This window comes from Staurois parvus, unplaced genomic scaffold (assembly GCF_062004578.1).
Source record: "Staurois parvus isolate SC_StPar_1 unplaced genomic scaffold, SC_StPar_1.0 ptg000015l, whole genome shotgun sequence".
NCBI classification, from domain to species: domain Eukaryota; kingdom Metazoa; phylum Chordata; class Amphibia; order Anura; family Ranidae; genus Staurois; species Staurois parvus.
The window spans coordinates 3,430,458-3,444,599 of record NW_028317811.1 but is presented as its reverse complement, the minus strand read 5'-3'; the positions used below and the strand labels follow the sequence as shown (position 1 = coordinate 3,444,599).

The following is a 14,142-nucleotide window of genomic DNA, read 5'->3' as shown; positions in this document are numbered from 1 at the left end:
CATCAAGTGGAGAAAATATGGCGCAACAGTGACATTACCAAAAACTGGACGTCCCTCCATAATTGATGAAAAGAGAAGAAATCTGGTCTGGGAGGCTGCCAAGAGGCCTATAGCAACATTAAAAGAACTGCAGGAATATCTGGCAAGTACTGGCTGTGTGGTACATGTGACAACAATCTCCCGTATTCTTCATATGTCTTGGCTATGGGGTAGAGTGGCAAGACGGAAGCCTTTTGCTTACAAAGAAAAACATTCAAGCCCAGCTAAATTTTGCAAAAATACATCTAAAGTCTCCCAAAAGCATGTGGGAAAATGTGTTCTGGTCTGATGAAACCAATGTTGAACTTTTTGGCCATAATTCCAAAAGATATGTTTGGCGCAAAAACAACACTGCACATAACCAAAAGAACATTATACCCACAGTGAAGCATGGTGGTGGCAGCATCATACTTTGAGGCTGTTTTTCTTCAGCTGGAACTGGGGCCTTAGTCAAGGTAGAATGAATTATGAACAGTTACAAACACCAATCAATATTGGCACAAAAGTTTCAGGCTGCTGCTAGAAAGCTGAATATAAAGAGGAACTTCATCTTTCAGCATGACCCAAAGCATACATCCAAATCAACAAAGAATGGCTCCACCAGAAGGTGGTTAAAGTTATGGAATGGCCCAGACCTGAATCCGATGGAAAATCTGTGGGGTGATCTGAAGAGGGTTTGCACAGGAGATGTCCTCGCAATCTTGACAGATTGGGAGTGTTTTTGCAAGGGAAGAGTGAGCAAGTATTGCCAAGTTAGGCTGTGCCAGGCTGATAGGCTCATACGCAAAAAGACTGAGTGTTGGAATAAAATCAAAAGGTGCTTCAACAAAGTGTTAGTTTAAGGGTGTACACACTTATGCAACCATATTTTAGTTTTTTATTTTTACTTCCCTCCACCTAAAAGATTTCAGTTTGTTGTTCAACTGAGTTTTACAGTTTATAGGTTACATTGAAGGTGGAAAAATTTCTGAAATGATTTCTTTGTCTCATTTTATTACATCACAGAAACCTGACATTTTAACAGGGGCGTGTAGACTTTTTATATCCACTGTATATTGAATGTTTGTTTGTTTCTGTACTTTTAGCCTTGATCTTCTCCCTGTTCTAATGTAAATGTTTTGTATATGATGCTTGTAGCTGCTTTTGTGTGACAGCACGGATTGGCCGATTGATTTTAAAATCTGACGGAAAGATATGCCTAATATTTCTGAGGTCCTCCTAAGAACACATTGTTGGACATCTAGTTCCTCCCATTCTTAGAGGAGGAGGCTCCATCAACCTAATTTCAGTCAGAAATGTTTTCTACGAAATAGAAATAAGCTATTTTTCTCTAATCTCTGATCTGCATACCATTATCATCTGCCATTTTTAGCAGTTAGCAATAGATTATTTTTTAGGGTGCTTAAACTCCACAGTGTATCAGTCTGTTAGTACAAAATGTTAAATATATATACAATAAGCATACCACATAGCAAAAATGCTTTAGCAATACAGTTGTATTAAGCATTTACATACAATTCTACAATAGGTACAAATATCTAAGTATTGTCATATCACATCAAGCATAATACAGCATAGGTATTCGCTCCACTAATAAATCCAGCAAACAAAATTACTTGAATGTATATAAAGTCAGGTCCATAAATATTGGGACATCTACACAATTCTAACATTTTTGGCTCTATACACCACCACAATGGATGTGAAATGAAACAAACAAGATGTGCTTTAACTGCAGACTGTCAGCTTTAATTTGAGGGTATTTACATCCAAATCAGGTGAATGGTGTAGGAATTACAACAGTTTGCATATGTGCCTCCCACTTGTTAAGGGACCAAAAGTAATGGGACAGAATAATAATCATAAATCAAACTTTCACTTTTTAATACTTGGTTGCAAATCCTTTGCAGTCAATTTCAGCCTGAAGTCTGGAACGCATAGACATCACCAGACACTGGGTTTCATCCCTGGTGATGCTCTGCCAGGCCTCTACTGCAACTGTCTTCAGTTCCTGCTTGTTCTTGGGGCATTTTCCCTCCAGTTTTGTCTTCAGCAAGTGAAATGCATGCTCAATTGGATTCAGGTCAGGTGATTGACTTGGCCATTGCATAACATTCCACTTCTTTCCTTTAAAAAACTCTTTGGTTGCTTTTGCAGTATGCTTTGGGTCATTGTCCATCTGCACTGTGAAGCGGCGTCCAATGAGTTCTGAAGCATTTGGCTGAATATGAGCAGATAATATTGCCCGAAACACTTCAGAATTCATCCTGCTGCTTTTGTCAGCAGTCACATCATCAATAAATACAAGAGAACCAGTTCCATTGGCAGCCATACATGCCCACGCCATGACACTACCACCACCATACTTCACTGATGAGGTGGTATGCTTAGGATCATGAGCAGTTCCTTTCTTTCTCCATACTCTTCTCTTCCCATCACTCTGGTACAAGTTGATCTTGGTCTCATCTGTCCATAGGATGTTGTTCCAGAACTGTGAAGGCTTTTTTAGATATCGTTTGGCAAACTCTAATCTGGCCTTCCTGTTTTTGAGGCTCACCAATGGTTTCCATCTTGTGGTGAACCCTCTGTATTCACTCTGGTGAAGTCTTCTCTTGATTGTTGACTTTGACACACATACACCTACCTCCTGGAGAGTGTTCTTGATCTGTTGTGAAGGGTGTTTTCTTCACCAGGGAAAGAATTATTCGGTCATCCACCACAGTTGTTTTCCGTGGTCCTCCGGGTCTTTTGGTGTTGCTGAGCTCACCGGTGCGTTCCTTCTTTTTAAGAATGTTCCAAATAGTTGTTTTGGCCACGCCTAATGTTTTTGCTATCTCTCTGATGGGTTTGTTTTGTTTTTTCAGCCTAAGGATGGCTTGCTTCACTGATAGTGACAGCTCTTTGGATCTCATCTTGAGAGTTGACAGCAACAGATTCCAAATGCAAATAGCGCACTTGAAATGAACTCTGAACCTTTTATCTGCTTATTGTAATTGGGATAATGAGGGAATAACACACACCTGGCCATGGAACAGCTGAGAAGCCAATTGTCCCATTACTTTTGGTCCCTTAACAAGTGGGAGGCACATATGCAAACTGTTGTAATTCCTACACCGTTCACCTGATTTGGATGTAAATACCCTCAAATTAAAGCTGACAGCCTGCAGTTAAAGCACATCTTGTTTGTTTCATTTCAAATCCATTGTGGTGGTGTATAGAGCCAAAAATGTTAGAATTGTGTCGATGTCCCAATATTTATGGACCTGAATGTAGGTACAATGAACAGCACTTTAGCAGCTGATGTTCAGAATTACATACAGGAATTCAGTACCCAGAAGAGAGTAATGAAAAGGATAGCTGAGCCAGACCCTGGTGAAAGGAGAGAGGGAGAGGAAAATCCCAACAGTTTGAGGATGTAAGAATCCCCTTTTGCAAGAATCTCCTACCTAATCTACCATCTGAGCACATGTTGCCTATATACAAAGGCTGCTACTAGCAACTATTCCCCCAGCTAACCATATGTGACATCTCTTCTGGCTCCTGTTTCTGGGAGTGACATTAAATTTGTTTCCTCCCTACTCCCAAGACTTGCAAACCACAGCATGGCTGGACCATGTGCCAATAAGCTTCTGATTGACAGCGAAAAATAAAAATATGCATGTAATGTGGTAGAAATAATGCTCAACAAGAACTCTGATGGTGAAGTTTCAGGGGGCAGCTTCCAAAGAGTGGCTTGCTAGAATTTCACAATCTAAAATATAAGAAAAATTACCATGATTAGGAAAACAGCAAGTGTACAGAAGGTAAATATACTGTGCTAGAAAAAGGACCGTGCACCCAATTTAGGACACTCTACACATATTTAATACAAACAAATATATAAAAAGAAAACAGTAAATAATACATATACACAGCAGAGAGAAAAACCCCTCTCTGTAGCTGGATATACACAATGCAATCAGATCCCTCAATCTGCACAATCGCCCTACACATTCATATAGACTGCACATAATGTAGACTCATTTATGCAATCCTAACAATAAACAACTAATCTGGCAAGCCAGAGCACTACATAGTAACTATTGGATCTAACCCCAGTTATGTAAAGAAATAAAAATCTACAAGTTGACGCCTTCCTAATCTGCATCAACTGTTTCTTTTATTCTTCCAAATCGGGTTCCAGTTCTCAGACTCACAACTCTTCTCTATGCCCTTGGGTTCAGGAAATTTTTAACTTCCTTGGATAAACAGGGGATCAACCAGTGGAGGAAACAACCCCCACTAACTTCATTAGAAGTGGGGAGATGCCAGCTGGTTTTTGCTGAGATTTGGGAATCTTGCACAGCCAAATCATGGGTACAGGATGCTGAGATTTGCCTCTTCCCATGTCTCAAAAAGATTGGACAAGCCTTTTTCCTACCATCCAGGGATTGTTCAACAAGGGGTTATCAATCCCATTACGTCATCCAAAAATTAAAAAAAGTAACAAAACCTATCTATAGTTTAAATACACAAAGGGATCATACATGTCATGCTGGATATAAAGGATCTCAATGACTTAACACATGCTCAGAAGTTTAGGATGGAATCTCATTGATTTATTTTTGCCTCCCTTCATCCCAGACAGGCCAGTAATTACCTCTCATAACTGCACAGACTTCTTAGCATCCATCCACACAAAAAGATTCACGCGTTCCCATTCTTCCAGGTCATCAGCGGTTTCTCCACTTTCTCTACTTTGCCGTGGGCCATGACCATTATCAATTTGTGGCCCTTTTGTTCAGCCTTGCCTCAGTCCTGAGAGTGTTCACAAAGGTCTTTGCATATGTGTTTTCTATGTTTGAGTTATTCGAGTCATTAGATACCTTTATTACTGTCAAATCAGACCCCTCTTGCTTTAGACTCCAATATGTCATTACTTGGATTTATGATATCCCCCTTTGAAGCAATCTCATTTGTAAACCTTCAATCCAGTTTTCATTGGAACATTCTCATTGTGTGGGACACATCCAGTGTTTCTCTGGGAAAAATGACCCATTTTTTAATAATACTCTTTATTCCAAATTTTTCTTCCAATTAAATTACAATCTCCATTATCATTAAATACAATTTACATACCTTCTCTTACAATTCCATCCTTATTCCAGTTTCTCACACTAATAATACCCAAATCACCCAATCAGTTCTATAATTTCAATGCAATGGGTACTATCTCTTCTTTCCATGTGAAATGCTTTCTTACACCATTTCAGTTTGTATCTGTTTTTATCCTTGCTTTATATAAAATATTATATAAGAGTTACTCCACGTCCCCCCACATTTCATAATATTTCTGTATATCCCCAATATCTTCATACACTATTCTTTCATATGGTAAGATCTGATTTACAGCTTTAACCTATTGACTAAATAATGATCCAGTTACATCCTCAAATTGTCTGTTGTGGTGGCTTCTGTCCCCAGCAATGTCGTGGACCATTTTTGACCTTACAATGAAAGACTGTTAGCAGATTCTCTGGTTTGGGAGCAAAATTCTGAATGATCTATCAGTCCAGGGTTGTGGTCTCGGGAGAAATTAATGCCTACTAAAATTACAAGCAATTCACATGGTATTAAAGGAGAATTATGGGAAAAGCTTTTTGGCTGTACTTCTTCTGTGGGTCACTGGAGTACAGGTCGTTCTGCACTCCTGTAACCTGTTTTTGAGTTTACAGAGTTGGTCCAGACTTTGAAAAGATTTCGACCATATAATGGGGATCCACCCAGAAGTCTGGACCGTCACCTGGCTCAGCGATGCACCGAGAGCCTGAGCCAGCCTCTCCCGCCGCTTCCATATCCCAGCGCGTCAGTGAGCGCTGGAGGGACAGAGCAGAGAGATGGTGACAGCCTAGTTTTTTATTTATTTTTTTGTGATTCTTAAATTTTTCTTTTAATTCACTGGACTCCGCTTCTAACGGTCATCTAGTCTATGAGCAATAAGACAATGCTACATCAGTGGCTTTCATTAGTCATTGGGGTCACCATGACGAACCTGGAGGTAAAATCTATACTGTCCTGGATGGAGTTTCATGTTAAAGCAATCTCCATAGTGCATAATCTCAAAGTTAAAAACTGGCAATCATATTTTCTCAGCAGACAATGTCTGGAACTGGGGGAATCCGCACTTCATCAGAGGTGTTCCAAGACACACTACTGTGCAAAGGTTTTAGGCAGGTGTGAAAAAATGCTGTAAATTAAGAATACTGTCATACATAAGTGTTTAATAGTTTTTTTTGTTTTTTTTTTTTCAATTAACAAAATGGAAAGTAAATGAACAGAAGAGGAATCCAAATCAAATCAATATTTGGTGTGACCAGCCTTTGCCTTCAAGACCGCTTCAGTTTTTCTATGTACACTAACACACAGTTTTTGAAGGAGCTCGGCAGATAGGTTGTTTCAAACATCTTGGAGAACTAACCACAGATCTTCTGTAGATGTGGGCTGCCTCAAATTCTCCTGTCACTTCATGTAATCCCAGACAGATTCGATGTTGATCAGGGCTTCCAGGACTCCTTGTTCTTCCATATGCTATAAATTATATAAATCCCCAATGTAATGTGGAAAGAACCAAACGTGCACCACCAATGTGCAGAGTGGCTCACCTCCAGTGTTGACCCATATTCTCATATAGGTCAATCGCATTTTGTTTGTGAAGTCCCAAACGGTAAGTGCTGCTCTCTCTCTCTGCCTAGTGTAGACCACTCTGCTGGGTAATCTCCGGTTATCATCTCCGGTCCTATCTACTTTTTTTGCACATTTGCTGATTACCATTGATGACCAGTGTTACCCAACGTGAGTGGCCTACACTAGGCGGAGAGAGTGCAGCACTTATCAGTTGGGACTCCAAAAACAAAGCATGGTTGACTTATATGAGAATATGAGCCAATATTGAAGGCAAGCAATCACTCTGCACGTTGGTGGAGCACGTTTGGTTCTTTCCACATCACGTTGGGGACTTATTCTTAAGGGAGGACTAATTTATTATGGATTTTTTTGTGTACACGAGCTTTGGATTTACTCACTCTATTATGTAAATATTTATTTGATTATGAAATTAGAAGAATTTGTTTAGTGCTTGCAGCTCTGATCGATGTGGTGGCTTCACATGTAGTGTCTTTATTTGAAAGTTGGAGATCACATGAGTTATATGCTAATATGTTTAAGTTATTTATGAATTTTGCACAGCAGTAACTACTATCAGCTTATTACACTGAAACACATACATATTTTCACTTCCATTTTTATTCTTATCACTGTTAATTTTTGGGTAATTATTTATCAGAGAAGATTTGCAGCACTGGATTATGCTTTCCACCACTTATTCATGTATTTAAGAATTGTATTTTATAAATGTTATTTATTTTTTTACAAGTTTTTTACTACACCATATATACTGTACTTTAATCCTGTTCTCTGTGGTAGGTCACACAGGTGTCGGCAGCAGCTTAGATCCTATAATCTATATGGTGTAGGTGGCAATGCACGAGTTACCTTTATTAATTTATAGTTGAGTCACTTAGCCTTGTTTCCATGTCAGAGGTATGGCTTTGGCACTGTTGTACATCTTCCATCAAAGGGAAGTAAGCATGTGTCTTTCTTATGCTGCATTAATTTTCCTTGGTTGACCACTGAGTCTATAGTCTTCAGTGTTGCCTATTTCTTTGTGCTTCTTCAAAAGAGCTTGAACGGCACATCTTAAAACCCCAGGGGGAGTATGGGAGAGAGCTTGCAGTATAAGATGCAGTGTAAGTATCTTGTGTCTTGCTGCTGTGCTCAGCCTTGCCATGGTATATGATCTGTGACATGAAACTGTGTTCCCCAACCTCCCCTTAGTATCAGAGTTTGGCTGTTTCTCATACAGTTTTATGCTGCTGCACAGCCTTTTCTGTTTCGCTTAATGACTTGGCTTCAACCTGCACATAAAATTGATGATCATTAGCTCCTGCTTCGTATAGTTGGTTAATCATACACCTGACTCTAATCCTAAGGGTAATCCCACTAAATATTAATTAGATTTAGATTTTTCTTCTGTTTGCTCACTTAGCATTTTGTAAATTGATAAAGATAAACAATTAAAATATATATTTTTGAAATCATTCTTATTTTACAGCATTTCTTCACACCTGTCTAAAACTATTGCACAGTAATGTATATCCGCATTTGGCTGCTAGATGTTGATTTCTTATAGGATGTGGGATGCGACAGCAAATGCAGCTGATGCCTTGGCAGCACCGTGGGATCAGTGTACCCTGATCTATAGCTTTCCTATGCTGAGCCTCTTTACCTTGTCTACTTCAAAAGTTCAAGGCTAAGCGCATTAAAGTCTTTGTTCAACTAATAACTGATACTTCTTCATGGCCTCCTGGAAGGTCGGTTAGATCTGCTTTTTCAAGGACTGATCTTTCACACTGCTTTTCAGTTGATAATTTTGATGACTGAAAAACAGGTTTTGAGAGAGGGGAACATTTCAGATTCAACTATCCCACCATGCTTTAATCCTGTATCTCTACTTCCCTTATGTTATTTATGTTCTTCTTTCCTCCAATTGGGGGTTGAACCATTATCATTCCTTAGCACAATCAGAACACGGGTGTGTACATTGTTCTTTTACTATGTCTTATTGCTTTAATTTATGTATTTTTATTGCTGTTTCTTACTATTCTACAAGGGGTTACACACATTGCTTCCACTGTTAGGCATCAACTCCATTCATGGGAGTTGCATCTAGATTGTCAGTGCTAGAAGTCCATGTGGACCTATTTGTGACATCTCCCTGACGTTACGACACTGTAAGGTATTCTCCTTGAAGCCACCACATCGATCAGAAAGGCCCTGTAAGCCAAGAACCTCCTTTATACCCAAAGTGGTCTCTAACTTTCTCCTTCATGAAATCTTAAAGAAGAACTTCATTGAAACTCGTAACTGTTGAGACAATGAACACGTAATGCACAACCTAGTATAGAGGTGCAGGTGTCAGGAGCAGCAAGTAAAATATAACAGGATATAGAGTGAAGCAGTAAGGATAGGGAAGGAGGGACAGGGAGTGAGAGGGGGGGGAGTGTTCAGTGTACAGAATGGCAACTCATTAGTTATGCTTCCCCACCCCCAGGGCCCAAACTGGTCTCCCAAAGGCTCAGGCAGCCAGGAAGTAGAGCTGTACACTCTGTTTCCACTCTGCTGCCTGACTGCCCATGCAACCCCTTCGACAAGCACTTTGCCATTGCCATGTATGGTACGCCAGGGGTTGGAGTGTGGAGGACACATGGAATAAAGCAGAACGTGGAGCAGATCCAACCTCTGTCCTCTTAATGCAAGGGTGGACAGTGCCCGGAGATATCTGGGCATTGGTAGAGGGTCACATACATACGGAACTGACAGCCGCAACCAAGCACTATATTTTGATGAATAGTTTCTCCCACTTTTACAGACCTGACAAATTACTAGGGGGGGGGATGTTTTTTTTGTTTTTCTTTTCTGTTTTTGAAAATACAGATGGTTGGCGGCCCTGCTGTATGTGTCAGTTCTGTATGACTGTGACCTGCTCTTCTGTATGTGCATTCTCCAAGTTCTATGTAATGCACTTGTTTTCCCTTTTACTTTGATTTTGTCTTGTTGGACTTGTTTGCCGTAATTCATTTTAGTGTGCCTGCCCCTCTATTTGAGCTGCCTTTGAATAGCCATAGGTTGCTTAATTATCATGTTGTATCCCACAATAGAGGTTTGAAGAGAATGGGATTTACTCCTTACCCCAATCCATCAGACTGTCACCTACCCTCCTCACCTTCAGGCGCACCCTGAAAACCCATCAGGGAAGCCTACCCCACCCTCACCTAACAACTGACCTCCTCCACTTCTCCCACCACTCCATCCCCCACAGCCACTTCCTCCTGTACCACTTCCCCCTGTACCACTTCCCCTCCCTCCTAGATTGTGAGCTCGAAAGAGCAGTGCCCTCGAACCCCTCGTGTATTGTACTGCTACTGTTTTGTCTCATGTTCTGTCCCCCTTGCTATTGTACAGCGTTGAGCAAACCCTTTGGCGCTATATATAAATACTGTATAATAATAATAATTTACTCCCCATAAAATCCTTTTCTTGCAGTCCACCGAGGGACACCACTCTTTCCCCTCAAATTCTATTGTTTTATCCTGGGCTGCTTACTATAAATTACAAATGAGCAGTTTTGAGGTGGGTGGGAAGGATAATGGCCTCAAGGGTGCGGGGCTTCAGTCTCCTTGCACCTGGTGTTTTTTCTTGTAGGCGGCAATACAACCCTACACTGCTTCATTATCATCAAGTTCTTTCCTCCATGGACAATGAAAAAATGATTTTGTGATTAGTATAAAAATCCTATTTTTTCCATGTGCAGCTAATCCATATTAGGTCATGATTGCTGATGTGCTCTATTACGATATTTTCAGAGTGACATTAGTAGGTTCTCCGCTGGCATTCAGAGCTATAAAGCAATACTGACAATCGATATGTTCTTTTTAATTTACGGATGCAAATCAGTCATAATGATTTTGTGGTCTAGTTACATGCTTGTTTGGGATATAATTGATTAAAGAAAAAACTGGATACGTATGACTTTTTACTTTTTATTTAGGTCTGGCAGATGAAGCCAAAAAGAAAGAAGTGTCTCTAGAGAATGAACTGAAGAAGAAAAAGATTGACTTGCCCATCGAAGACCAGGTACCACATTTACTCTAACAGCTACTGTATGTTGATACTATATTTTACCATACTATACTGTATGTTAGCAGCAGTGCTTACAGACATGATTTTACTTTATAGATGGACCACATCATTAAAATTATGAACCAAAAGAAAACACAGATGCAAAATCTAGTGAATCAGCCAAGGAGGAAATGTTTGCTTCCCCCTGTTCCAAAAGACAGTAATGTCATAGGAAAGGTCAGTATGGTGCCTGAAATTTGTTAGTAGGTGTCAGTGTGTGACAACTCTTGTCTTTAAATTTAAGTAAGGGTATATACATATCCCCGAAATTTTATGCATTTATAGTGGAACTATTTTTTTTTATTTTGGAAAGCGCAAAAAGGAATAGGACACCTGTCAGTTTTTATCGCTGTCTGTGCTTTTGTTAGGGAGATTCATTCTCTATATTTGCCTTTTTTTGCCATTTTCAAATGTGAAAGTAAAAGAAAACAAATTTTGGGTTGACAGAACACTAATAGAAGGGAAATCTAATATGAACACTAGTTCTGGTGACCCTGGGGACACAGTGGGATTCCCTTATTTTCGAGGGATTTAGGTTGTGGGAAAGGAAGTGAAGGGAAATCTCCCCAATAGGAATTAGGTGGCAAAAAAATGTGTGGGGGTTTCAACCCTCCCTTACTGTATCGAACATGAAAAAAAAAAAAAAGCCTTTAGTTACACTTTTAGTGTTCTGTATTTTTGTCATGCAATTTTGAGGTAGCATATACTGTAAATTCTTAAAGAAACATTCCAGTTAAAATTAAAAAAGGAAACATTGAAATGTAACCACCTACCTGCTCAGATTTTTTTTTTTTATTAATCCATGTTTACCTGTAGTTTATCACTCTGCCTGTATTTTAAAGATCCAGGAACCACTATTTCCCAGATATTTGGAATGCAAGAGAGGTTTTTCCAAACACCAAAAATAGACTTAGTTTTGTCTTGCATACAGGAGGTTTAATGTAAGCTGCTTTTAGGCATCAATTAGGTTCAAACATGCCTTGGAATTTTGAATCTAGTTTGTGTTACAGCAGTCAAAAAGAGGAAGTTACACTGCACAGATTAGGAACAGACCAATCCACCCCAGATGTGGCTTCTAGTTGAAGTAGACCAGAGGCATCTGCTGCATATCTTAATTGTAGTTTTCTACTGCTTGCATTTTTGGTTTAAACATGGAAACATTTGAACAAAGTTTCTCCCACTGACCTGAGTCTTGCATTATTCCTACTTTGTGTAGCACAGCAAACTTGATGAATGGTTCTGCAGAAGCTATTACAGTGCATCCAGAAAGTATTCATAGCACTGAACTTTTGCCACATTTTGTTATGTTACAGCCATATTCCGAAATTGATTAAATTAATTTTTTCCTCAACATTCTACAAACAATATCCCATGATGACAACATGAAAGAAGTTTGTTTTGAAAATTTAGCAATTTAATAAAAATAAAAACCGAAAAAAACACATGTACATAAGTATTCAAAGCCTTTGCCATGATACTCGAAATTGAGCACTGGTGCATCCTGTTCCCACTTATCATCCTTGAGATGTTTCCACAACTTGATTGGAGTCAACCTGTGGGAAATTCAGTTGATTGAACGTGATTAGGAAAGGCATAAACCTGTCTATATAAGGTCCCACAGTTAACAGTGCATGTCAGAGCACAAACCAAGCCAGGAAGTCCAAGGAATTGTCCGTAGACCTCCGAAACAGAATTGTATCAAGGCACAGATCTAGGAAGGGTACAGAAAACTTTCTGCAGCATTGAAGGTCCCAATGAGCACAGTGACCTCCATTATCCGTAAATTGAAGAAGATTGGAACCACCAGGAATCTTCCTAGAGTGGGCCGCCCAGCCAAAATGAGCGATCAAGGGAGAAGGGCTTTAGCCAGGGAGATAACCAAGCACCCGATGCTCACTCTGAAAGAGCTCAAGCATTTCTCTGTGGAGAGAGGAAAACCTTCCAGAAGAACAACCATCTCTGCAGCACTCCACCAATGAGGCCTGTATGCTAGAGTGTAAATAATCAATTAATAAAATCTGCATATTTTTATATTTTTACCTCTCCCTATTTAGGGAGCCTTAAGACTCAGTGCTATGGTCATCACCGTCCTCAAAACCAGAGACACGATAGTAAGCATTAGGGGGTGAGAGAGTTCCCCCAAAGGAGAGAAGTTTAAAAGAGAACCAACAGCGGTGTAAATAAAACCAATAGCTTTATTATGTTTCACAAAAATTGGTAATTAACCTATTAAGCCAAAAGATCACCTTAAAATGACCTGGGCCACACATACTATGAATATAGACATCTTACTACTACCTTCCGTCTTAAATGAACATTAATTATGAGTCAATTAACCAGAGTCTCGCATAGTGGGATGATCACCATGAGCTAGCAGTGCAGAATCCAAGACTCTGGAAAATAAACTTTCCATCCAGGAGATTGTCCACCATATATACAGTTGCAAGAAAAAGTATGTGAACCCCTTGGGATTAGGTGGAGTTTTACATGAATTGAGCATAAAATGTGCTCTGAACGTCATCTAAGTCACAACAATAGAAGAACACAGTCTGCTGAACATAATACTACACAAACATTAGATGTTGCCATGGTTTAATTGCACATAACATGTAAACATTCACAGTGCAGGGAGGAAAAAGTATGTGAGGCCCTAGCTTAATGACTTCTCCCAGAGCTAATTGGAGCCAGGAGTGAGCCAACCTTGACTCCAATCAGTGTGATGATATTGGATGTGTTGCTGACAGCTGTCCTGTCCTTAAAAAACACACACCTGTTTTGGGTTTACTGGTTTCAAGAAGCACTGTCTGATGTGAATCCATGCCTCGCAGAAAAGAGCTCTCAGAAGTCCTATGATCAAGAATTGTTGACTTGCATGAAGCTGGAAAGGGTTACAAAAGTATCTCCAAAAGCTTTGATGTTCATGTGTCCACAGTAAGACAGACTGTCTGCAAATGGAGAAAGTTTAGCACTGTTGTTACTCTCCCTAGGCGTGGTCGTCCTGTAAAAATGACTGCAAGAGCACAGCGCAGAATGCTGCATGAGGTAAAGAAGAATCCCAGAGTGTCAGCTAAAGACCTACAGAAATCTCTGGCACATGCTAACATTTTTGTTGACACATCTACAATAAGGAAAACATTAAACAAGAATGGAGTACATGGGAGGACACCACGGAGGAAGCCATTGCTGTCCAAAGAGAATATTGCAGCACGTTTGAAGTTTGCAAAAGAGCACCTGGATGTTCCACAGCACTACTGGCAAAATATACTGTGGACAGATGAAACCAAGATTGAGTTGTTTGGGAAGAACACACAACACTATGTGTGGAGA

The 14,142-nt window shown here is 39.8% G+C and overlaps 1 protein-coding gene across 1 annotated transcript in view; it reads left to right on the top strand.

Annotated features, from left to right (window-relative positions):
- The window catches only part of SMCHD1 (structural maintenance of chromosomes flexible hinge domain containing 1), a 408,526-nt gene that overhangs the window by 283,191 nt on the left and 111,193 nt on the right, over positions 1–14,142 (top strand). The window contains exons 40-41 of the mRNA XM_089678219.1: positions 10,685–10,770; positions 10,873–10,992. Of these exons, the coding sequence (XP_089534345.1) occupies positions 10,685–10,770; positions 10,873–10,992 (206 nt within the window). The remainder of the gene's footprint in view (positions 1–10,684; positions 10,771–10,872; positions 10,993–14,142) is intronic.